Source organism: Amorphotheca resinae (genome assembly GCF_003019875.1).
Source record: "Amorphotheca resinae ATCC 22711 unplaced genomic scaffold M430scaffold_8, whole genome shotgun sequence".
Taxonomy (NCBI): Eukaryota; Fungi; Ascomycota; class Leotiomycetes; order Helotiales; family Amorphothecaceae; genus Amorphotheca; species Amorphotheca resinae.
Window position 1 is genome coordinate 1,786,807 of NW_020194478.1, and position 23,176 is coordinate 1,809,982.

A 23,176-nucleotide genomic window follows, 5' to 3' on the forward strand; every position below is an offset into this window, starting at 1 on the left:
TGCGAGAGCCGTGCGTCGAAACGTCGCCAATCGTGTGCTTTCCTTCCCCCAAGACGACGCTGGAGACCATTGGAGCGGGCGTCTCAGATGATGCTGCGTGCCTGGAATATGCCGAATATGAAATTAACGATACTGCTGAATTGGATGCCGGCGTCTGTCTCACTCGGCTCCATCTCGGTCATCGAGGACCAGTATCCCCCTCCCATGCGGTGAGGGGTTGAGGATCTTCAACTTGGACGTCGGGTTTGATATGGCAAGGTGTATCAAAGGCTGGAACTTGGAAGAGATGTGTCGGTGATGCCCAGGCTCCAGCCCAATTTCAGAGTTCAGACTTCAAACCACTTAGGAAGTTGCCTCCTTTTACGAGGTATGTCCGTGGTACAGGATCTCGGTCGCTGTCCTCACAACCCCTGTGTTGTACCTTAGCCATATCCTGGCATCAGGTTTTCAGGTGGTTGTTTCTTGATTCCGAGATGCAAGTCTTCATTCTGTTCGGACCGAGAACTTTGCAAACATGGTTTCATGGGGCTACTGATCATGTCCTCTCGCAGATCACAACGAAGCAATCGACGTTCCGCAATTGATGCCAGACGTGCAGGTCTGTCTTTCATTCAACGGTCGAACAGGGAAGCTTCTCAGCTGCAGATCCCCCATGGGCTCAGAGTAAGAAACCGCCACATTGTCTCGGCCGGTATCTCGAATATCCTCGGGTCATCATCATCCATCGTCTTCTGGGGGAGGCATCTGTGTTGAAGTAATCCAATCTTCCATCATTGCCTGACCGGCGTTCACTGGCCCTTTGCCCTTCTTGTCCTTGCGTTTGATGACCAAACATAACACGCGGCCATAGATCGCGAATCCATCGTAAGTCGTCTCCATGGCCATTTTCTTCTTGTCGTCAGATTCCTCCTCCACTGGTGTAGCATCCTTCCTGCGCTTCGGCAGTGATTCCAAGCCTGGCGAAGATGCGGAGGCCGATTCGTTGGTTGCTGCTCTGGGTCGTTTAGATCCTCGAGGTTCTTCGTCTTCATCTACAAAGAGAGAGTCGGCTTCCGATATACCCTCCACAGCAGGGAAATCCTGTAGGGCTGGCAGATCCTGTAGGTTCAGTGTATCTTCATCACTCTCCTCCCTTCTTATGGCCGGCGTATCCTCAACGTCGATAGCAGTATCATTTGTATCTCCCGTAAGCTTATGAGAATTCGATTGCAAGCCCTTCTTGTTCAGATCGCGGAAGTGCTTCTGCTTCGTAAGCAGGGAGTGTCGTGTACTCGTCTCGGTCAAGAAGATCGAGACCTCGAAGTCCTCTACTAAAATTAGATAGGCCCAAGCCGAAGGGTGTGCAAATACCTTCCACGACGACATCCTTCACGCTCTTCTTCTTGCCCCTAGCCTTGCTGCGCTCATTCTCCTCGCGGAGTTTCGGCAGGACCAACGGACGCACGCTCTCGATGACCCGAGGAAGAATCGGATTTCTGGAATTCAACAACCAGCTCTCCGCCAGAGCCGGGTTGTCGAGATAGATGCGGCATTCGAGGACCGAGTACTTGGTGATGCGCAGATATCTCCGTATGGGCGCCATTCCCTAGATATTCATGAGGCTCGTTTGGTATTTGGTAATTGCTGTCCAGCGGTTGGCAGTTGTCGGTTAAGCCTTATCGACGATTCCGGTAAGGTAAGGTAGCCTTGCATTCGGCTGCCGGGGGGGGGAAGGCTCAAAACTTCTCACACCACCAGGCTGACAATCCTTTCCTCCATCAATATATCCTCATAACGCGGACATCAATCATGTTCTTCGTTGTATCCGCACGTCTGAGGTTTGCTCGGATGCATCCCTCTCCAGAGTCCAGCCTTCGCGCTGCATCTCTTATCGATACGCAAATCGTGACGACAAGTGACAAGTGTGAGGTCATCACTACCAGGTTCCGCGGCCCAGCGGCTCCGGACGTCCCAAGGCTCTGAACTTCCACGGCAACTAGGGGAAAGCGGTCCACCGTGCAGCCAAGTCATCAGTCTCAGTGAGAATGGCTTGAAGTTACTCATATCATAATGCTTGTTTCCTCCTTTCTGCCTTTTCCTTCCAGACCATGAGTTCCATCCTGTATACTGCTGGCAAGGCGTCTCGCCTTGCCAGAGCGAGCCCGATCCGCAACAACCTCCTCCGCAGAGGCTTGCACACGCTGGAGCTCGATGAGACTAAAGGAGGCAAGTGTCCGTGTCCTGAGAGCAAGATCTGAATCTGATGTTGCTAGACCGCGAACGCGTAGTCATTCTTGGATCTGGGTAGGTTTATCTGTCTGACGTATATCACTGCCGGCACTGACGTCTCCCAGCTGGGCCGGCTTCGTCCTTTCGAGAGAGCTGGACAAGACGAAATTCCAAACCGTGGTAGTTTCGCCCAGGACCTACTTCGTCTTCACTCCGCTGCTCGCCTCGACAGCTGTTGGTACCCTCGAGTTCCGAACAACCCTCGAATCTGTCCGGGCCCGTCGATCCGGGGTTGATTTCATCCATGGATGGGGAGCAGGTGTCGATTTCAACGAGAAGACCCTACGCATCGAGGAGCCAGCTATCCGAGAAATTCCAACTTCGGCAACGCCCGGCGATGTCGGGAGGAAACCTGGGGAAGAGGCTTCCTCGTTCCTTATGAAATATGACAAGTTGGTGATCGCAGTTGGATGCTATAGTCAGACCTTCAATACTCCAGGTGTTAGAGAGAATGCCCTGTTCTTGAAGGATGTTGTCGATGCTGTAAAGATCCGAAAGAGGATTCTTGAATGTTAGACAGGTCACCCTTCTCACTGGCACATGCTAACTATGAAGGCTTCGAATATGCTTCTCTACCAACCACTTCTGATGCTATGAGGAAAACCCTTTTGAATTTCGCCATTGTCGGAGGAGGCCGTAGGTATCTGCCCTACTCGAAGATATGCCGCTGACAGAGCCCAGCAACCGGTGTGGAATTCGCAGCTGAGCTTTTCGATTTATGCCACGAGGATCTCAAGAAGCTATACCCAAACTTAGTCCCCCTTGTCAAAATCAGCCTTTACGATGTGGCACCCAAGATCCTCCCCATGTTCGATACCAAGCTTTCCAATTATGCAATCGAGCTGTTCAAACGAGATGGAATCGACGTCAAGACACAACATAACATTCTGGAATTGCGCCGCGGACTTCCTGGTGCAGATCCCACAGATAGGGATGCTGGATGCTTCACTCTGAGGACAAAGCAGAACGGTGAGATGGGCATTGGAATGTGCGTTTGGTCAACAGGTTTGTCTCTACCCGACCCCTATCCCCTGTTTCCCGCTAACACCATCAGGTCTCATGATGAACCCTTTCGTCAAGGAGGCACTGAGCGACGTGAAAACCTACCCAACCGCCTCCGCCGAGCTTGAAAACGCAGGTTCAATCAACCCAAGCGCCGAAGAGTGGGCGATCAAACGTCATCGCAAAACTGGTGGTCTCCTAGTTGATGACCATTTCCGTGTCCAACTCGTTCCCAAGGCCCTGTCCCAAGAAAAGGACGCCTCGGTTCCGCAAGCCACGATCAAAGACGTTTTCGCGCTGGGCGATGTATCAACCATGGAGAAGGACCCATTGCCGGCTACGGCCCAGGTTGCGAACCAGGAGGCGAAGTGGCTAGGGAGGAATATGAATAGTGGGTTTACGGAGCCAGGATTCGACTTTAGGAGTTTAGGGGTTATGACTTACCTTGGAGACATGAAAGCTATCATGCAGACAGGTCGGAGGAAGGAGATCAAGGGGTATGTTCTTCCCTCTTCCTAGTCAATTGATCAACATGATACTGATGGTAAATAGGAGAACTGCATGGTTGATCTGGAGGGGTGCGTATCTTACGCAGACGATGAGTTGGAGGAACAGAATACTTATTCCTATCTACTGGTACGTGTTTCCTCATGGTTGCTACTGTTGCTAACTTCTATAGGTTGATCAATTGGCTTTTCGGGCGGGATATCTCTCGATTTTAGGCCGAAGTCTCACGAAATTGGAAGACATTAGAATGGACATCTAAAATGTAAATAACGACACGGTGTGATTCCCTCTGCAATCAAATTTCCTAGTTCTTCATAGACAGCATATAGACAAAAAGCGAAATCATTCGACCAAAGATAATAGTTGCTTACCCTTTCACTTGGATATTGATGGACTGTAGAAGCAATTTCACGAGCTCAGGTTACTTATCAACCTTTATTCGAACGCCACCCTCTTCAGATAGGCTTTCCGGGAATTGTAATCACAACCACCAAACTCCTCTCGGCCATTATTCACCCCTATTTCTTTATCTTTCCCTAGCAGCCATGCAATTCAGCCAACCCAGGAATTTGCCAGATCACTCATCCCTGGCAACGCACAGTTATTTACCACATTAATTAAGGCATCCCATTCAGTAATGGCAGGACGATTGATAGAAATATTAGCACCCCACTGATAGGCATTTTGACGTGCTTGGCTATGTTATCTCCTCCTGCTCCGAAGACCTCATACAGTCGCAGCTGCTCTATCCCTGGCGGCAGTTTCAAGGATAGGTACCTGTCTGGTCTTTGTTGATCTAACTGATAAAATGCCATAAGACACAGAGAAGTGTTTACTCTTGATATCTACTCCAGCACAGTAGCATGGGCCACCCCAGGTTCGATAATCCTGGAAACGGTCGTGAAAATGCTGCAGACAAAACACCTTTTCGTCCGCGGCTGTAGTTATGATCGCGGTTCTGTGAGTGTCTGATCAGCATCTTCAGACTTTCTAAGGCCAATGGCAATAACTGACTCCCAAGGCAATGTCACGGTGAGTACCATCCCATTCCTCCTCTCTAACATTACCGCATCGTCTCTTACCCCGACTATCTTCAGTCCTTCCCTTAGAGATATGACTATAATGAGCGGCATGGCAATGAGGATTGCGATAGTGCCCAGGTGTGGGCCAGAACGGCGCGGAAAATGTATCCTGCAAAAAGGTGGAAAAGGAGACGGAAACGAGAGCGAATGTGTCAAAAGGAAAAGGAGAACAAAGTCGAAGATCAAATTTTGGTGTAGAGATCAACCTTCCAACTGCAATGGGATGACATATTTACCTCGAGCCCGCCATTAAAATGCGCCTTTCTCTGCCGGTAGCTATTGAAACCCACAGGTTGGAAAGCGCGAGTCTGCACTAAGAAAATCGAAACCGCACACATCAGAGAATGCTCAATTCAAATAGACATAGCTACTGAGCCTAGCTCCTCCATGAAAACCCATGTGCAATGAAACAACCATAACGCATTCCACCATCTAGTATCGCTTTCCGGCACGCAGAACATCACCAAATTCCTCCAGAGGACTTCTGACGAGCTTGGTCTCCTTCCACAAGTTGGGGGTCAGGTATCCGTATGTGTTGCCGACAGCGACGAAGGTAGCCTTGAGAGTGTTCTCGAGGGTCTTGGTTGAGCCGGAAGATGATGTGTAGACATCGTCAACACCAGCAAGTTGGAGAAGACGCTTGACAGCTGGGGAGGCAACGAGACCAGTACCACGGGGAGCAGGGATAAGCTGTGGCGAGGTTAGAAGAAGTCCGAGAATTGAGGATTGGGATGATGCTTACTCTGACAGAGACGGAACCACACTTGCCGCTCTCCTTGGTTGGCAGGGAGTGAGGAAGACCCAAGTTGGTACCCCAGTAACCTCTTCGGATTGGCAGAACGCTCAACTTGGCGATGATGATAGCAGCACGGATGGCAGTTGCAACTTCCTTGGAGGTCTTGATACCAAGTCCGACGTGTCCCTCAGAGTCACCAATGACAACGATGGCCTTGAATCGGGTACGTTGACCGGCACGAGTTTGCTTCTGGACAGGCTTGATCTGTGTGGGTGAAAAAATATCAGCTTTCCATCCTGCCAGTCTGCCGCAATCACGAATCGCGTACCTTCATAACCTCGTCCTTCAACTTGGGCAAGAAGAAATCAACGATTTGGTACTCCTTGATTGGCAGGGAATGTAAGTAGATCTCCTCCATTGACTTGATCTTGCCATCCTTCACGAGACGACCAAGCTTGGTGACAGGCTGCCACTCCTTCTCCTCGTTCTTGTTTGCTCCGCGACGAGGTCCACGTCTTCCACGTCCACGGCCTCGGTCTCCTCCACGGTCACCACGGGATCCGAATCCACCGCCACGAGCCGCAGCTCCGCCTCTTGGTGCGTCAGCCATATTGTTCGAATTGATCGGATGTGTGAAGGACTCGGGGTGTAAGGCGTTGGGCGTTTGGCGACTGAGACTTTTCGGATTCGACGTTGCGAAAAGTTAAGAAATTCTGTGTGGGTTTTAGAAATTTGGCGAGCTTTAGCGTTGCGGCCTGAACATGGTGGAGGGTTGTGAGGCATCAAGCGAGGGGTAGCTTGATCACGTGGATCCAGGAGAACGACCGGCATGGAGGGACGAAAACTCAACTCGATCAAGCAGAAACCAGATATATAAATTAGTTGTGTTTATCTTCAAATTTCTGCGTCTCGAGTGGGATGTATTGTCGAGGTCTTTTGATTCTGATGAAATGAAGCTTTACGCATTGCATTTTGCTGTTTAAAGAGGGAGCAAATCGCTTGCTTCGTGAGTGCGACTACATGTTTCGTTGCTGGTGTTCTTGTTAGTAACATCTTCTGTGCTTGGATTTGAATCTATACTTTGGAATACCTATTCTAAACCTTTTGGATTCATCCCTCTCCCCCTTTACTTCCCGTGCAATTATTCCGCGAGTAATAGTTCAATAAAGATTTCTTTTTCATTTTTTTCTAAAAAAAAGCGTGGAAGCATCTTTCAACAAGTCAGTAGTTTCTGGTAATGAATATACACTGTGAATATAAAAAGCCATCCATTTGGTGATTCAGTGTCGGCGTGCACTGCTGAATCAACCTAAAAGGCTAACAGTATGCAGGCTACTATTTGTAGCCCAAGACCATTCGTGAGACAGCTTCCTTTCAAATCCAAAGCGTTGAAAAATCCCCTCAACATGCAGTCCTAGAGAGATCATGCACTCTGTCTTCACAATCAAGGCAGGTCTCCTAACATCCTCCAACTCCCAAAACTAGGAGAAAATATCTTCTGGTGTGGGGGCCCCGCAACTCTCGCCGAAGCAAGCCAAGCTAAGATCAATCGATTAAAAAGTATGGCCCCGGATCTCAGCTCGGACGACGATGACGGTTTCCTGCACGAGGTGCTCGCTGAGGGTCAGTTGGTTGTCATCTTGGTTGAAAGAGCTGTTGGGTCTGCTTTGGATTGAGGGGCTACATGTGGGCTGACGGGGGCGCTTTTTGGTTTTTTTTGGGGGGAGAAAAGGGGGGGGGGTGGGTACAAGCGAGGCCTTTCAAATATCACTGTAAATTTTCAGCTGTCGAGACTCTATCTTTGTGCTCAGAAGTGAGTACAGATGGAACCGCGGTGAATTGTCTCGTGGGTCACCCTGAACTCTTTTGTTTAGTAATTTGGCTGCTCAAGATCTTGAAACCAATTACGAAAAGTTCCATGGGGAGTGTCCTTCAGTCAGGATCAAGAGGGAGAAATACACAGACACCGTGCAAATTTTGAGTCTCCTGAAAGTACCTAAGTAGGTATAACTATATGTAGGTAAAATTGCTGGCTGATAGCTACCGTACTTTCAAACTCTTGAAATTCAAATTGGTTGTATACGGAGCTGGCTTAAAAAATTTACCCAGAGGCTGACGTCCTGCTTGTTGATCTCCTGGAGTCTTGGTGTCGTCACAGTTGATGACAGCACAGAATTTCTTTGTCCAGGTTGGATTGCTAGGGAAGATGCAGAAGAAAGAAAATAGGTAACCGAAAGAAGAATTTGGAAATATATGAATCTTCTAGCGCCTCTCATTCGTTATCTCGCGCAAAGTCAACGGATCTGGTGATCGATGGATCAAATTAAGGAAAACAAAATTCTAAAGGAGGGAAGAATCAATGATGGCGCTGGTGAGACGCCACTAGGAATTCTGGGGCCACGGTCTTCGGAAGACAAATTCTCTCTCAACCAGTATATGCTGGAGACTACTGAAGCTCAGGCGAACGTGATGAGAGAAATTGCCAAGGCAGCAACCAGGCAGGTTGAAATCAAGATCGGTGCTCACATGCCAATCTGTCAATATCATCGCAAAACAGGAAGGATTCGAACTCCTCGGGAGCACTCAGATTCGGGTTCGTGCTGCCTCCTGATATTTGCACATATTTGCTAACTGGTTGCGGAGAGTCCAGCTCATCAGGTGATGATACGGGATCAAATGCGGAGACAGATGGAGATAAGTCTATTATGACTTCGGAAGCCCGATACTCTCCATCATCTTCTGGATATCGACAGCATTGTGAGGCCAAGGTCACTTCCTCGTCCTCTTTTACTCTATCCGCCGGGAGTAATGGGCGCTGGATCAGGACTTCGACCGGCAAATATAGTATCAATCCAGTGAAGTGCCCACCCTGTGCTAGACGCAAGAAGGGGACAAAATGCCGTGGCGGGCCACCTTGTCGAGAATGCTGGAGTAAAGGTCGAAGGAGTGCTGTGTTGTGCCAGGAGTGGAGCGAAGACTGTGATATTGAGATGGAGCAGGAGATAAGGGATGGAGAGAACGAGACTCCTCGACTATGAAACATACTCGAAGAATAAAACCATAGAGATGGATAGACGAGGTGTCTTGCAATAGATAGAGCGTCTCGAAGCAGGCAGACTAAGAAGTAAATACTAGGGGTTCCCCAATTTTTGAGTCACCTCCTGTCCCTCGTCCTCTTCCTCGCTACCTTGCGCATCTCAACCATATGAGCTAATTACAAGCACAGCCCTTCTCGGGCTTAATAAAATGAAGCTAAGCATGATTGTACTCTATGGTACAATGTGTGCAGTAAGGATACTGCACACATGCTCTTGAGAAGTTTATTCCAGAAACGTGACTAACAACCACAAATTTCAGTGGAAGAGATATTGCAGGTGTAGGGACTAGAGCTGGGCAATTGGAACCCGGAATAATGACTTAGACCCTAAAAAGACACGCAACGTCTTTGCAGAGTGGACACTTGTACATGAGAAGCTTCACTCTATAGAGCATTAATCCAGCATCATAAACTGTCTTATTGCTCATGAGGCGTCTCGTTTATGATGAATACCTACTTTGGGGTTGGGATACTCAGCAATCTCCCTGCCTACTATAATTCATGAGTGGCCGCCCCTTTTAGATCCCCGTTTATAATTCGTTGTGTTCCTGTCCGTCACCATCCGTATCAGCCAATGCAGTCTTGACGGCCTCGTAAGCCTCGGCAATCTTGCCCTTCACGCCTTCAGTAGCCTTGTCAGTGACGCTACTTGCGGATTCTTGCACCTTTGGTGCTTCAACACCGTCGATACCCATCAATTCGGTCTCGAAGACTGTTCTATATTAGTGAAATCAGGGCCAGAGAGGTAGGACGACCTACTCAATGTGCTACCAGCAGGAATCGGTCCCACGTTCCTGTTTCCGTAGCCGAACTCAGGAGGAATGGTAAGGGTCCTCTTCTCGCCAATACACATGTCCAGAAGGTTCTCATCCCATCTGCCATCGCCATTAGCAACAATTGAATATCCCAAGCTCCCAAAGCGCAACCGACCCTTTGATCACGCTACCCCGTCCAACAACGAAGCTCAGAGGCTGTCCCCGGTCGTAGCTAGCATCAAACTGCTTCCCTCCATCTTGCAGTGTGCCGCGATAATGAACGAAGATCTTGTCACCCTTCTGGGTCTTCCGATCGCATTCGATGGCGCGGGTAACAACGACATCGACTTTGTCGGCTGCGAGAACAAGGGTAGCAGCGCTTGCCAGAGCAGCAATTGAGACGGCGAGGAAACGCATGGTGTTGAATCACTTGTCCGAAAAGTGAGGCAAGAAAGTGTGGAGAAGCTGATTACAAAAATGTTCGTTCTGGACACGTTTGGATAGATACGGCGTGTTCATGCCAGGAGACCGTTGGAGTTGCGGAGGGGAGCTGCCGGATCGGGTTAGCGCACGCGGGAACACCGATTTCACCGATTTCAGCCTCAAATTGCGCGCTTACGTCTATGCCGCCCGCCGTAGCCCGGCCTCAAAGCACACAGCGGCTGAGCCTCTCCATCGAGCTCCAACAACGACTGCGATGCGATGTACAGTGTAATCCAGTCTCTACCTCCTGGTCTGCCTTGGAATCACCGATTGAACGGGCTCAAAGGCTGTGCTGTACGGGCTTCGCCCGAGGCTTCCAACGGGTGATTATCTTTTCAGCTTGCCCGGCATCTCCTGAAGGATCCATCACTCCCAGGATAGCATTGCTCTTCGACATTGGTCTGCCAAGGGGGGCTTTCTTTTGCTTGGGAATTACGTTGATGCCTGAATGTTGTGTTGCACATCTACCTAAGGTAATGACTTATTATGTCTTCGGCGGCGTACCTGCGCCAGAGTCGGCCCAGGAGAAAGCCTCGAGGAACGTCGATGGCTTGGGTGTGCTTAGCCACGGGCCACGCAGTCCAGTCTGGTGCCAAGTATTGGATATTTGAATTGGGCGCTTGTGTTGATTGGTTGAAGTTGCTCGCTGTCCATCTTGGGGGCCAAGTGCAAGGTGCACGTCAGTCTTACCGACCGGTCTTCAAATACAATGTGATCTCCTCGAGTCACCTATGTCGCGACCTGTTTTCTCAATAGCCAGACCCAGAGCCATGAAGTATCATTGCAAGAAGCCTGGCTATGACTTTTCGTGTGGAAATCCCTCATTATAAGCCTCGTCTCCCAAGCACTGAGGCTCAGTCGCCGGTTCGGGGTCGCCGATTCGTCAATTAGTACAATTACTATAAGTATACTGCTCGTTTCCTTCAATTGTTGCTTCTAAGGATCATTGCTCACCAACGGTCCTCTACCTCGCACATATCACACCTCATACCACACCTTGCTCTTCCTCGCGCTGCAGAAGGATTAACCAATACCATACGTCCCGGACAGAACAGGAGCCTGGCCTCGTCATCAAACCATGTCTTCGTATCACTACCCTTCTGAGTCTTCTCAACGGCATCACCTACCTCCACACTATATCGGTAGAGACCCCCACCGGGATTCCCGCGAGATGCGAGCGAAGTGGCCTCGCGACTTATCCAGCATCAGTTCGCGCGCATCCTTGGATAGTAATTCATCGACGGATGGCGCATCCAGCAGAGCAAGTAGAGATTACTTTGATCGTCTGGAAAGCAAGGGCACCTGTGAATGGGCACGCAGATATCACGTCTCTGAGAATGGTACGTCCACCAACCAGACCCCTCATCAGTCAATTCACAGATCCTTGACAGACGATCACCACACTACATCCACCATATCCCGAGACGGCAAAGTCCAAGTAATAAACCATCACAAACGAGGTTTTGATTGCATGGAACCTCGAGCATCTGAGGCGACACCCAGACACTACAAGGAAACACAAGCTCGTTCAAGCAAACACACCGAGTCTCGGAGATAGTTACGGATCACAATAGCTCCCCCGACATTCCACGAGGCGATGTAGCGATGTTGAACCGTTGGTCGTCACGGCGAGGCGAAGGTCGCTAAGCTTTGCCACTGCAGGGCCCAATGCGAGACCAAATGCAAGGCACATAGCCGCCTGACTGCGGGGTTTAATCTTCTACTTGAGATTTTATGTCATCACGGAGTTTTACGGGATAGAAGGATATTCATTGGCGTTTAGAATGGCGTATACTAGATCGGCAACCGCGAGGCAGGTTTCTATTTGCCGGCCGAAAGTTGCGAATAATTGTCAAGATGACACTGTACTTTTATTACACTGTATCACCAAAAATATACTTATACATAGAATCCCCCGAGTTTCTCATCGTCGCGCTAGTTATGCCTGATATTCCTTGTTTTGGGGGTTTCCTACTTGCTACTCCCTTTCCCGTACGTCTCTGCACATTTGCGACCATCCGCGCCCCAGTGATGCATTCTGAGCAAAGAATATCTAGGTCCTTACGGCCCAATTTCGGGCTCTCGTCGTCTCCGCCGATGTCTGTCATTCCACTCTATAATCCGCCTCAGCCTCGTCTCAGGAACAGTCATTTGCTCTACATTTCAACCCAAACCATCTGATATGCAACTCCCTTCCAGAAAACCCAATCCCGGAAACAAACAACATTGTTTCAGCATGCCATCAGAGTTTTACGTACGGAGCCGCGAGATAGCAGAGATGGGATGGATCAGGAATAGCCGTGATGGCTGTGTGAGAGAGAGATATCGAGAGTTTGGCCTTCACGTGCAAAGAGTCGTGTCGATCGTCGTGGACTGGAATGAGGAGGGAGTTGTGATTTTGTCCTTTTCTCTTCCATTTCTGGACTTCTAGCTCACGAGTTGCCTCTGAGGAGACGCACAGAGCCCAAGCTTGGGGTTTGAGTCCGCATCAGATGGAGATAAATTATGTTGTTTGGAAAGAGAATCCGGCTCTTGGATGTAAGTCTAACATCTTGTTTGTGACATGACGCAGATGTATTGAGAATATAGTCTCAGATAACCAATGGAGATATATTCCTGTGTCTATGATAAATCGCTCTCCCAGCGCCAAAGGAAGCCCGGCCCGTCCACCCCTGAGCCCTAGACATCGCCCTCGACGCCCTCTTGTTGGTTCCCAATCTCTCTAGGTGTAAATCAAACCTCAAAAGGATTGGGAGCGAGACCCATCCCTTCACTCTTCCCAGTCCCACTACAAGCCCCCCTCTTCCCCCCCGCGGCCCAATCCTCCTTCAACCCCACTTCCTCACCCGCTCCGGGTAGCCTAACCGCCCTGTCCAGCGCCACCGGCAGGCCTCTATGCCTGCCGCGCAACATGACCGCGCAGAGGATCAATTTAGAACACACGTGCCAGCCGCCCGAGAACGAATACGCCGCACTCGGGAGGCCTGGCGAAAGGCCGACGCAGCCATAGGCCGACACAACCTCGAAGGCGATGTTGAAGACGGAGTAAGTGATGGGGTCGCGGTCGAAGTTTGATACTTCGATGCAGGTGATAAGAAGGATGGCCAGGACAAGCCACCATAGGTCGTGGGCGAGCTGGCCGTGGATCTGTTGGTGGATGAAGGACTGTGCGAGGGTGCGGTTGGGGAAGGGGAGGAGCGTGCTGGTTAGTGTGTGTTGGACGTGGGAGGCGAGGCTGTGAAGGTGAGAATCTTGGGATTGGGGTGGGGAGGAGGTGTAGATCCCCAGACTGCGTTCTTCGTAGACGTTGGAGTGGCGCATGGTGATGACAACGGGGTACACGGAGATATACATCATGATAACATACAAGACCTGCAAGCCGATGCGAAGGCTAGGGATGCTGATGATGTAGAAGCCGCCGGAGCGGACGGCGACGGCTTGGAAGAGGCCGTCCAGGACCCGGAAGTGCGGTGGTATGGCGGCTGTGGAAGGGTTTCCGATGTTGAGGAGCTCGAAGGCTACCCAATCGATGCCGTTGAGGGTGATTACCATGAAAAGTAGCCACCAAGTTGGGACGCTGGGGAAGAGGTTTGTGTAGACGCGGCGCGGATAGTTGAGGATGAAGCAGAGGGTTGCTTTATAGTCTGCGTATTGCTCTTCGGAGGGACAAATTCGGGTGAGTAGTTTGAGCATGCTCCACAGGATGAGGCGGAGGAAGAGAGGATACCTGGCTTCAGTGAGCAGGTGGGAAAAGGGGGAAGGTTGAGGTACGCACGCTGTGTTTCCGGCAAGGATCATCAGACCCATTGTTATGAGTGTGTAGACTGAAGTTTGGAACGGGATCTGTATTTGATCAGCACTTGCCTTTGAACACCAGACGTGGGATATACCATATTCGCATCGAGCAACGACATCCCTGAGTTGTTGAATGCAGACACACCATTGAAAGCACCCAGCCACCTATCCTTCCAGTTAGCTGTGCCTTTGCCCGAACCAAAAAATATACCAAGGATTGATCCCATTCTCTCTCGCCGTACTAGCTTTATGATATGCCATATAAGCTGCCAGCCCGAGACACCCTAATAGCTGCCACGCCACAAAATAAATCGGCACGATCCAGGCCAGCAACTGAAGAGCGCGGTATTCCACACCGCCAAGATGTTCCCTTTCTGCTCTCGAAAGGCCAAAGACCTGCCCATTGCGACCCGTAGTGTTAGAGGTGAGATATGTCGGATACGGGTTGAGATCCAGCGCCTCCGCCACGCCATCCACCTCTTCTCTCATCTCCTTCGGTCCCCGATGGTAAATCCCATCCATGTGCAGCGATTTGGAAGATGTGGAATTTGCGTGCCCGCCCACTCCCACAAAGCTGAGGACACGACGATGCTCGCTCGTTGGCGACGAGGCAAAGGTAATATGATCCGCGTCCGGACTCCTGGCTCTTCCATTCTCACCCACTGACCCTTTCGCCTGAGTTCTCATATTCACACCCGAGGCCTCAACACTTCCCTCCTTCTCCGTCCCCCCTTCAGGATCCGATGGCATTTCCACCATCGGCCCAGTCCGCGAAGCACAGGTTGTCGGGTCACGTGGCAAACTGTGCCTCGATTCAAACGCGCTGTGGTCAACTGGCTCTGCCGGTTTCCTCGACTCGCCCAGCCGCTCATCCACCGGCATGTCTCTAACTCCCAACGAGGACACGCTCCTCCGATGGAGCCTCCTATGTTCCTTCTGCAATGCCACCACGTGTTTGAAGCGCGCTTCAAAGGCTCTCTTGCGCGTAAGGATTGTGCCGATACTTACAAAAATGCTGCTACCAATGATAGTCAGGATCCAGAGGAGGACTTGCTGGAAGGTCGTCATCTGGCTGAGGTTGACTGTGTTCAGACCAGTCTCGGACATGGCTGAGACGACCAGGAAGAGGGAGTCGGTGTAGGAAATGCTCCTGGCAGGGTGGGAAGAACCCCAGAACATGAGGGAGAAGACCATGCATGTCACGATGAAGTAGGTATAATGAACAGTTATGAAATTCAGGGGTGGTAAGTGTGATTGCAATTGCTTGACCCCTTTGTTCTTCAGGATAGCCGCGTGGAGGTAGCCGATGAGAGACTTGGGTGCGGGTGACATGATGGCGCTTCTGGTAATATTGTGTAGGTAGGTGATGATGAGACTCTGATTCGTGTCTTTGGTTAATAAGAAGAAATATCTAGAAGTATGTGCCGAATGTGCAGCGGTACTGAGGTAGACTCAGATCAATAACCTTGACTGCCAATGGATTTTTTTTTGTTCAACGCGCCATGTCGACGGACGGGAGGAGCGTGTCGGTTCGGCCCGCCTCTACTGCATGATACCCGAGGGTGACCCGACAAGTGGTAGCAAGTAGCGCAACCCCGGGAAAAGGGATTGCAGTCTGAGTTCGGGCGGAACGAGACATGTTGGTGACCTTGAGACTACTACTGCCTTCTCAGGTCTGAAGGATAAGCTCAGCGTTAGGACGACTCAAACAAGCGGTGCTGTTTTCGAACTAGGCCCTTTCACACGTGCCAAAGCTCGCTCTGGGGGCTTACTTTCACCGTCACTTCATCAAACGTTGTCCAGGAAGATAAATTTCAACAGCCAGCGTACTATCATTCGCCTCGTCCTAGCTACCAAACCAGGCTTAATTACACCCCCCCCTCTATTCATCAAACCATGTTCACACGTCACATCTCATACATCTCAGCTCGGATATTCAACACCGCCAATGCATGCATCCTTCCAGGAGTAGACAAAGTAAACTAAAGATAACAAGGGCTTATGGTATAAGCCCCCAGCCCAAACGCCAGCTGTACCAGCCTCCAAGGCGGCAGCAACATCCTTCTCATCGATGAGTGAATTATGATATCCACCGAAACGCCGTCTGTTGACAAAGTAAATCCCCATGCAGCCGCATAATGCATATAACGTACAGGCCCGTAGATCTGGACGTATTGATCTTTCTCGTAACTGAAGGCAATGATCTATGTGTATTGAAGTCTGGGTTGGTATCAAGGTATATCGTATGCCGTCGAATGAAGCAAGGCTCCGTATAATGGGAAAGCGGACTCGCGGCCCGGCAATTCTCTCGCTTGTCAATAGGAGCGAGTCCAGCTGGTCGCTGCGTTCAACTCGGCCCGGCCTGCCTCCTTGACCTCGTCGTGGTGTTGGTGGTCAAGAAATCGCCCCTACCCCTCAATGTCCGCGATGGTTTGGGTCCCGTGGTGGTAGACGAGGACCATTCTCTCCTCGAGCGTTGATCCACTCCTGAGCACCACTTTGTCTACCGGCCGGTTGCTCAGGAGGCCGTTTCTGGTCGTCGTCCGGGCTAGGAGGACGACAGCCCGAAGTTATTGACATCCCAGGTCTCAAATTCGATACCACGGATTGAGCAATTGATGCCACGACATAGCCTCGGAGCTCCTTATCTTCCCGGCTATCTTCCTTCTCCAGACGAAAGCGCTCGTCCTTTGGCATGTTGGCTCGTCGAAGACTGCGAATCTCGTTCATGATATAGAGCATTACTTCCTCGGGGCATCTGTTACGCTCGAGAGCGTACTCGGTCTTGCGCACATACCGACGAGTGACGTCCGTGGCGCCGTCCATCGAGAACGCAACGCAGTAGGACATTTTCTTCCCCCATCCCTCAGTATACAGCCGTGGATTATCCCAAGCCTCCTCACACGCATCGACATGGATCCATCGTTTTTGCATCTCGGAATAGACTTCGGTCCATACGTGGTCCTCGGCATTCCATACCCATCTCACCCGTCCACCAACAGCTCGACACAACATGCTGAACACGTTGGCCCACTCGCCGCATCGCCCTTTGCGTGTTTGGAGTAACCGCCATACATCACCGTATCGTGGAAACCGCTCATAAGCTCCGCAATCTCCCGCTGAACACCTGTACAACTCGACTCGGAGAGCTCCGTACGCTGATTCTTCGGGGGTTGGGGGTGTCATGCCTTGCGCAATCGTTGGAGACAGGCAGACTTGACATGGTGGATTATTTATCCATGAAAAGAACGACCGCTTGAACCACCTGATTGACGTCAGATTAATTCGTTATTATATCAAGGAGGACATACCTCAATAATGCGCGAATGACACAATCCTGATAACCCCATTCCGGTTGTCGCCCATCCCCCATACTTTCCGCCTGTGCCTGCAGCACCTGACTCTCCTCTTCTGCCTCGCCGTATATGCGATCCAAGGGAATGACCTGTAAGGCCTCGTCCAGCAAGCCCGGGTTCTCGTATTTCGTCGGGGTTAAGGACAAAGAGATTAATAAGTTTCGAAACTTCTGCGATTGCGCATCCGTCGGTGGTGATGGGACCTTTGGTAAGTGCCGCAGCGACGCGTAGGAGGGAGGAGTTGCAGCAGAGCCAGTCGAGGTTGACGGTCGGTAGCCAGGGGATTGTGGATTGTGCGAAGCCGAGGCTCTCAGATTCGAGGACGAGGCGCGCTCTCGCGGTGGAGGAGTAGTATTCCGTGATCGCGATCGATCCAGCTCATTCAGGCGTTTAGTTCGCAACAACCCTTCGAATTGTACCCGTAAATCCTTCGCCCATTGTTCGTCGTACTTGGGGTCCGGCGACGTGGGGAGGCCGTTCGGGTCGGCCATGGCGTCGTACTCGAGTCGACCGAGTCGATCGGGAGGAGGGCGTCCGTAAGGGTCCCACGAATGAGGTTCGCACGGAGTCTCCGGACTCGACTCGATTCACCGCTCTCTTTTCCTGATTGTATGGGAGATGAAGATGAAGATGGGAGATGGGAGATGGAGATGGGAGGATAAGCAGAGGAGGGGGGGTTCAGCGAATGCGATGTTCTCCCCGAAATGCACAGCCCAAGTATCGTCGGCAATCCGCCACCTTTCGCTTAGTAGTCGTCGTAGGTAAGAATAGATCGAAGACGTCGATCAGAGCGCGGCACGGCGATCAGCGATTGCGCTCGACTGCTTGGCGATGGGTGATGGGGATTGTCGTGGATAAAGGGGTTGTTGAGATGTGAGGAGGAGGTAGGTGAGTAGTGGTGAGGACGAGAGAGCGAAGTGTTTGCGCGGCGTGGCGTGGATGTGCGAAGAGCAGGCAACGGCTCTGGTGCAGGGAGGGGAGCTGGACGGGGGGACGCGTGTGCCGTCTTGGCTCTCTCTCGCCTTGGGACTGTGGAGTCTGTGGTCTGCTCTCTGCTCTCTGCTCTGGTCTGCTCTGCTCTGGTCTGCTCGGTGCGCGTCGTCTCTCTCTGGCCGAGAGGGATTGTCGAGATGGTGGCCGACTCCCAAGTTTCTCATTCTTGCCGTGCACATGAATGTCTGGACGCTGTAGTTGTGATGCCGTGGGATTGGATGGAGCGCAGGTCCGGGCCTGAGGCGTCGCGCGCGATTGGCCGAGGCACGCCCTCCCCTCCAGGAGTCGTCGTCAGCTCCACGCACACACCTTCGTCGGCGTTGGCGCAATGGATTACGGCGTATACTACTGTAACCGGTTATAATGATGGATATGGCATCGAAGGCATGGATGACGGGGGAGGTGGAGCATCGAGGGGAGGAGAGAAGAGGAGAAGAAAGAGAAGAAGAGAAGAAGAGGAAAAGGATAAGGAAAAAGAAAAACGAACAAAATGAACAAAATGAAGCATTATAACCCAATGGCAGGCAAGGTAATTAATTATACGGTAATTCTACGCAATCGTCACCCATCATTACCGTATCTACGCGTGTATTTCCGTGTCACAGCCTTGCCGCTGAAGGATCGTTACAGTCACGTGAGCAACCAGAGGTGAAAGGCGAAAAGGCAGAAGGCTTAAATGCTCAATAATCGTCGGCTACCTCCTTTTTTTTCCGACTGAAAGGAATTGGAAGTAAGGAGACCGTCCACAAGCGACCCGACGTTTATACAGAGCCGCAGACGGCTTTCCCCGCGCTTCTGGAAAGGTATGCTTGATCATCCGAAGCCTGAAGCCGCGTCTTCTTATAGAGATAGGGGATTGAGACGTTGCCATACCCGGCACCCTTGAAGACAGTTGTTGATAATACTACGGTCCTTCTCGGACTGGTTTCCACATGCAGTTACGCTTCCTGTTTCCCATCGATCAACAGTGACTGATGCCCTAAGTCCAAATTTTGATGCCTCTTCATAATGAAGCTGAAGTAGTTAAATGCACCCGCGCCGTCACTCAGTTCTTCAACCGACAAGGTCCACAAGTCCTCCCTTTCGAGCAATGGCTTCATAAAGTGCGGCTGTCGGTATGTAATATAGAGCCACTGGCCTCCAGGTTTCAACACCCGCGTAATCTATCTGTAATTAGCTTTGTAATGCAGAGCTGGGGAAACTGGCCCTCTACCTCGTCAACATACTTGCCCACATTACATCGAACATCTTCGGGTGGATCCCACAGGGAGCCATGAATCATGGCATCTAGTGTCCCTTTGTCGATTGCCACATCAACCGATCCATTAGGCATTTCCAGACAGCGCACATCCATTACACACCATCGAGTATCTAAGTGTGAATACTTCGATTTCATAGCGTCGATAACCACTCGAGAAAAGTCAACGCTCGTCTGATTCGTGTATCCAAGGGTGTGAAGATCCGCTGTCAAGGTCTGTAGTTGGTGTATAGGTAATATAAGCCTTCTAGCCTCTTGCTTGTGCAACAAAATAATGGTTCGGAAAAGAGAAAGAGACTTACGCTGCTTCCGCAACCTAGATGCAATATGTGACAGCTACTAGAGGAGGCTGGAAGATGTTTCGAAAAAAAAGGACGCAGTGTCTCGAAGTTACGAAACCACTCATAGGAATCAAGTACTGTCTGTGTGCCATCTTGTCTAACCTTTTGCTCTGAAGTATAGCGCGCATCCCAGAATTCGGGGTGGGCCAGCTTAATAAGCTCCTCCTCCTTGACCATCTCGAATAGAATTTTTGAATAGGTGCGGATATAGGCGAGAGATATGAACTCAGGACTGAAATATGGTAACTAGGGCAGGTAGTGGCAAGGAGGCATGTCTGTAAGGTAAATTATATCAAAAGTCTCGTCATGACGATTCAAAGCTTTGCAGTCTCGCTAGTGGCGCTTAGTTAATCGGGGGTCTTCGTTCTCTCTGAGAGGGGTCCGAAGACCCACGATTACCTGCCGATAATCGATATTCCGATACGCGCACTACATTATATGCATGTGACCACTCAAGATACGGAGAGTACGGAAATATGCGATATGCCGTGAGCATAATTGTCACGTGATATCAGTCAGTCGGTTGGGTACATCACTATGTCGTTTATGCCACCCGGCCGCGTTGAATCTGGATCGTGGACTGCCTTAAAGGCATAAAAACCCGCCTGGGAGGCTTTTCCTTAGCCATTGACATTCATCGGCGTGTTCCATGTCCCATAGAAATGTTCAACATCACGGTCATACGCTGGATCCTTCCGTTGCCTCCGTGGAAGTCACTGCTATGTCTCCTCAGCACAATCTTCTCCAGTCGCAAATCTATTGGAGAACTGGACGGCGATACCAATACAGAGGACACTGCCGCAAATGGAGTAAGCTTCCCGAGCTCTGATATATGACCTTATTGCTAATGATATTTCCGTTGATAGAAAGTCCCAGCCGGCACACATCCCGAAACAAAACCTGGCGTGCAACCTGGGTCTACATTACCAGCAAGAATGTTAGAACGCCATCATCAGATATCAAATGGCAAAAGATCGGCCAGCAAGATATCTGGATTGGTTGAAGTATTGCGGACCTATGAAGCGATCAAAATAACAATGGCTCACTTTATCCAGCGTTGGAGTGGATGGGTTGGATTGTTATTAAAGCGATTAACCTGGGCACCTGCGTCAACCCGTGTTTCAACAGACACAACTCAGCCTAGCCAGCAAAGTATTATTTGCGTTGGAATCTTCTCCACTGTTCACCGTCTTGGCGATGTGGTCCGAAAAGTACCGTCTCCTAGCGACACCGGGGACTTTCCCAGCAATTGTAAAGCTATTCGCAACGAAGCTCAGATCTACAGTCTTCTCGGCAGCCACACTCGCATTGCTGAATGCCTCTCTGCGAACCCGACTGATAACCATATCGATCTTCATTATTATCCAAATGGAACTCTTCTTGACTATATAAAAACGCAGGGGGACAATATCTCTGGCCGAAGACGATGGAGATGGGGCCAGCAGATTATTGAAGCCGTTGTGCTATTACACAGCCATGGAATTATCCACTCCGACCTGGCTCTTCGTCAATACCTCGTTGACGACCGACTGGATGCCCGGCTTAGCGACTTTGGAGCGTCCGCATTTCCAGGTCACGATGCACTGGGGCTCGAGAACGCAAGCCATTGCTTGCCTAGAGACTTTGACCAGCCCAATACGGTTGAGTCAGACTTATTTGCACTTGGCTCTACACTCTATGAACTTGGAACTGGTGTGGCCCCTTATTGCGACCTCAACGATAATGAAATTGCGTGCCAGTACGCTCGAGAAGTCTTTCCTGATGTCTCCGGAACATTTTGCGGCGAGATTATCCTGCAGTGCTGGAAGAGGAACTTTATCTCTGCGGAACATGTCCTGTCATCGTATAACACATTACTCAAGCCGGATTTTAAGGATACTCCATTTCTTTTATGCAGGATAATAGCTAATGGGTCTTAAAGCTTGAAATCACGTATTTAGCCGCCTAAACCCAAACACTAAAGCTAGATGATATTAATCTCTGGACCAACACCACGTAATTTTGGCCACGCCTCTCTTCCTCGCAAAAGTTGTACTGGCGCCAGGGTTGTCTATTCCAACGTCGACAGGAAAGCGGAGGGATCAACACTGGACGACGGATCATTATTCGCCATTGTCATGGTCCTCCGTATGCTCTCTTAAAGTGCTTACATGGCTCTGGTCACCTCCTGGGCTATGCAGGCCCAGTCTCATGACTACAGTTCGGATTCGGACCCCTCCTCCTTGTAGATGCCCCGTGCCGGAGTTCGTACTTTGGGCATTGGCGAATTTGGCCGTTGGCTGGCTTCTCTGGACACTCAGGCCCGGGAGAGTATCCAATCTTATTGCAGGCGGGGTTGGAGCAACCTCCGCCTTGGTAGATGGTGGTGGTTTGATATTCGACACACATTTTGTTACAGTTTAGGTAGTGAGGTAAGCAATAGATTTCTGGCCAAATTAAGATTAGAAAGAGAGTAAGGGTGCATAAGCTACTATGTTTTATTTAAGTTCGCTGTCCTTCTAAATACAGTACTATGTAACGTAACTTACAGGATATCTCTTATTCTATGCTTTAAATTTCTGTTTAATATACGTCTGCTATTAGCTTGTTTAGATATAAAAGGCCGGTTCTAGTAGACTTACACTTTTTCTTTTTTAGTACCTCTTATAGTTATAAGTCTATTATTAGGCCTACTAAGAAGTAATCTAATATATAGTTAAGATTACCTTTTACTTTATAACTAAGTAGCTAAGTATAAACTCTGTAATAATCCCTTTATAGGTTTACTTATAAAGACCTTACTTATAACTATTTTCTTAAATCTAGTAGTTACTTAACAACGCTTATTTCTAGCTTATAAAAGTACTATATTTAACTAATTTCTCTTTTTAAGCTAACATCTTACTTACTTAACGCTTTTTTATATTACTTTAACTATTATAGTAGCTTTTACTCTTTAGTACTTAATTTCCTTTATTAAGAACTACCTTATAAGCTATATACGGTTATAAGAACCTATCTTTCTCTTTAATTTTATTTACTCTTTAAAGAAACAGAATCTAAGCTCTAACGTTATAGCTTTATTCTATCTTAATTTAAGTATTAAAGTACTAAATACAAACTTAGTATCTTAGGCTATTAAGAGCTAACTTAACGTAATTAAAAGAAAAGTAAAGCTTTAGTATAAGATTATATACTTCTTTACTAATATAGTTAATAAAGGCGCCTCTTTACTAGTATACTAGATATAATAATAGTCTAGAGCTATAACATTATAAAGATGTTAAGCTAAGGGGCTAGCTAAGAGTCTAGTAATCCCTTTATAACGTAAGACTTATAGATTCTAGACTTATAGTAATAAAATTAATAATAGTATACTAGAATACTATAAAAAAGAATAGCCTTACCTTAATAGTACTTTATAGTTACTATAAAGCTAATATTATAATAATCTAAGAGCTATAGTATAATACTTAGATAAAGATAGTCTATATTAAGAGCCTTATTAGAGGGGATTATATAAG

The 23,176-nt window shown here is 49.4% G+C and overlaps 12 protein-coding genes across 12 annotated transcripts; 5 read left to right on the forward strand and 7 right to left on the reverse strand.

The window, feature by feature from the left end:
* Nucleotides 1–732: 732 nt before the first annotated feature.
* Nucleotides 733–1,582, reverse strand: M430DRAFT_90416 (hypothetical protein; the record flags this gene model as incomplete). The annotated part of the gene is made up of 2 exons (XM_024869660.1): nt 733–1,307; nt 1,351–1,582. Coding segments are annotated over 2 exons (807 nt in total), but the record flags the coding sequence as incomplete, so codon positions are not given.
* Nucleotides 1,583–1,726: 144 nt separating this feature from the next.
* Nucleotides 1,727–4,079, forward strand: M430DRAFT_260376 (hypothetical protein). The gene is made up of 8 exons (XM_024865335.1): nt 1,727–2,205; nt 2,253–2,283; nt 2,334–2,779; nt 2,824–2,904; nt 2,950–3,273; nt 3,323–3,767; nt 3,823–3,906; nt 3,950–4,079. Exons 1-8 carry the CDS (start codon nt 2,088–2,090, stop codon nt 3,990–3,992), a joined length of 1,572 nt encoding a protein of 523 aa, XP_024719973.1. The 5' UTR covers nt 1,727–2,087; the 3' UTR covers nt 3,993–4,079.
* A 1,212-nt stretch (nt 4,080–5,291) lies between these two features.
* Nucleotides 5,292–6,205, reverse strand: M430DRAFT_143032 (hypothetical protein; the record flags this gene model as incomplete). The annotated part of the gene is made up of 3 exons (XM_024862796.1): nt 5,292–5,549; nt 5,602–5,859; nt 5,924–6,205. 3 exons carry the CDS (start codon nt 6,203–6,205, stop codon nt 5,292–5,294), a joined length of 798 nt encoding a protein of 265 aa, XP_024719974.1.
* Nucleotides 6,206–7,157: 952 nt separating this feature from the next.
* M430DRAFT_277687 (hypothetical protein) lies at nt 7,158–9,018 on the forward strand (the record flags this gene model as incomplete). Its single annotated transcript, XM_024865713.1, has 4 exons — nt 7,158–7,255; nt 7,470–7,595; nt 7,950–8,188; nt 8,239–9,018. The coding sequence occupies 4 exons, from the start codon at nt 7,158–7,160 to the stop codon at nt 8,631–8,633; spliced, it is 858 nt and encodes a 285-aa protein (XP_024719975.1). The 3' UTR covers nt 8,634–9,018.
* M430DRAFT_59967 (hypothetical protein) lies at nt 8,756–9,883 on the reverse strand. Its single transcript, XM_024868832.1, has 3 exons — nt 9,623–9,883; nt 9,452–9,567; nt 8,756–9,404 (listed from the first exon to the last, which is right to left on the reverse strand). Exons 1-3 carry the CDS (start codon nt 9,862–9,864, stop codon nt 9,223–9,225), a joined length of 540 nt encoding a protein of 179 aa, XP_024719976.1. The 5' UTR covers nt 9,865–9,883; the 3' UTR covers nt 8,756–9,222.
* Nucleotides 9,884–10,884: 1,001 nt separating this feature from the next.
* On the forward strand, nt 10,885–11,638 carry M430DRAFT_260594 (hypothetical protein). Its single transcript, XM_024865338.1, has one exon. The coding sequence runs from the start codon at nt 11,009–11,011 to the stop codon at nt 11,486–11,488; it is 480 nt and encodes a 159-aa protein (XP_024719977.1). The 5' UTR covers nt 10,885–11,008; the 3' UTR covers nt 11,489–11,638.
* M430DRAFT_260591 (hypothetical protein) lies at nt 11,639–12,231 on the forward strand. The gene has a single exon (XM_024865337.1). The coding sequence runs from the start codon at nt 11,788–11,790 to the stop codon at nt 12,109–12,111; it is 324 nt and encodes a 107-aa protein (XP_024719978.1). The 5' UTR covers nt 11,639–11,787; the 3' UTR covers nt 12,112–12,231.
* Nucleotides 12,232–12,519: 288 nt separating this feature from the next.
* M430DRAFT_43599 (hypothetical protein) lies at nt 12,520–15,070 on the reverse strand. Its single transcript, XM_024867630.1, has 4 exons — nt 13,937–15,070; nt 13,821–13,890; nt 13,706–13,773; nt 12,520–13,657 (listed from the first exon to the last, which is right to left on the reverse strand). Exons 1-4 carry the CDS (start codon nt 15,055–15,057, stop codon nt 12,664–12,666), a joined length of 2,253 nt encoding a protein of 750 aa, XP_024719979.1. The 5' UTR covers nt 15,058–15,070; the 3' UTR covers nt 12,520–12,663.
* Nucleotides 15,071–16,140: 1,070 nt separating this feature from the next.
* M430DRAFT_104055 (hypothetical protein) lies at nt 16,141–17,572 on the reverse strand (the record flags this gene model as incomplete). The annotated part of the gene is made up of 2 exons (XM_024860900.1): nt 16,141–16,990; nt 17,037–17,572. 2 exons carry the CDS (start codon nt 17,570–17,572, stop codon nt 16,141–16,143), a joined length of 1,386 nt encoding a protein of 461 aa, XP_024719980.1.
* Nucleotides 17,573–17,649: 77 nt separating this feature from the next.
* Nucleotides 17,650–18,408, reverse strand: M430DRAFT_260618 (hypothetical protein). The gene has a single exon (XM_024865339.1). It carries the CDS (start codon nt 18,251–18,253, stop codon nt 17,867–17,869), a length of 387 nt encoding a protein of 128 aa, XP_024719981.1. The 5' UTR covers nt 18,254–18,408; the 3' UTR covers nt 17,650–17,866.
* A 327-nt stretch (nt 18,409–18,735) lies between these two features.
* M430DRAFT_124329 (hypothetical protein) lies at nt 18,736–19,947 on the reverse strand. Its single transcript, XM_024861913.1, has 3 exons — nt 19,635–19,947; nt 19,288–19,548; nt 18,736–19,237 (listed from the first exon to the last, which is right to left on the reverse strand). The coding sequence occupies exons 1-3, from the start codon at nt 19,848–19,850 to the stop codon at nt 19,013–19,015; spliced, it is 702 nt and encodes a 233-aa protein (XP_024719982.1). The 5' UTR covers nt 19,851–19,947; the 3' UTR covers nt 18,736–19,012.
* A 388-nt stretch (nt 19,948–20,335) lies between these two features.
* M430DRAFT_20668 (hypothetical protein) lies at nt 20,336–21,592 on the forward strand (the record flags this gene model as incomplete). Its single annotated transcript, XM_024864340.1, has 2 exons — nt 20,336–20,482; nt 20,540–21,592. 2 exons carry the CDS (start codon nt 20,336–20,338, stop codon nt 21,590–21,592), a joined length of 1,200 nt encoding a protein of 399 aa, XP_024719983.1.
* Nucleotides 21,593–23,176: the final 1,584 nt, after the last annotated feature.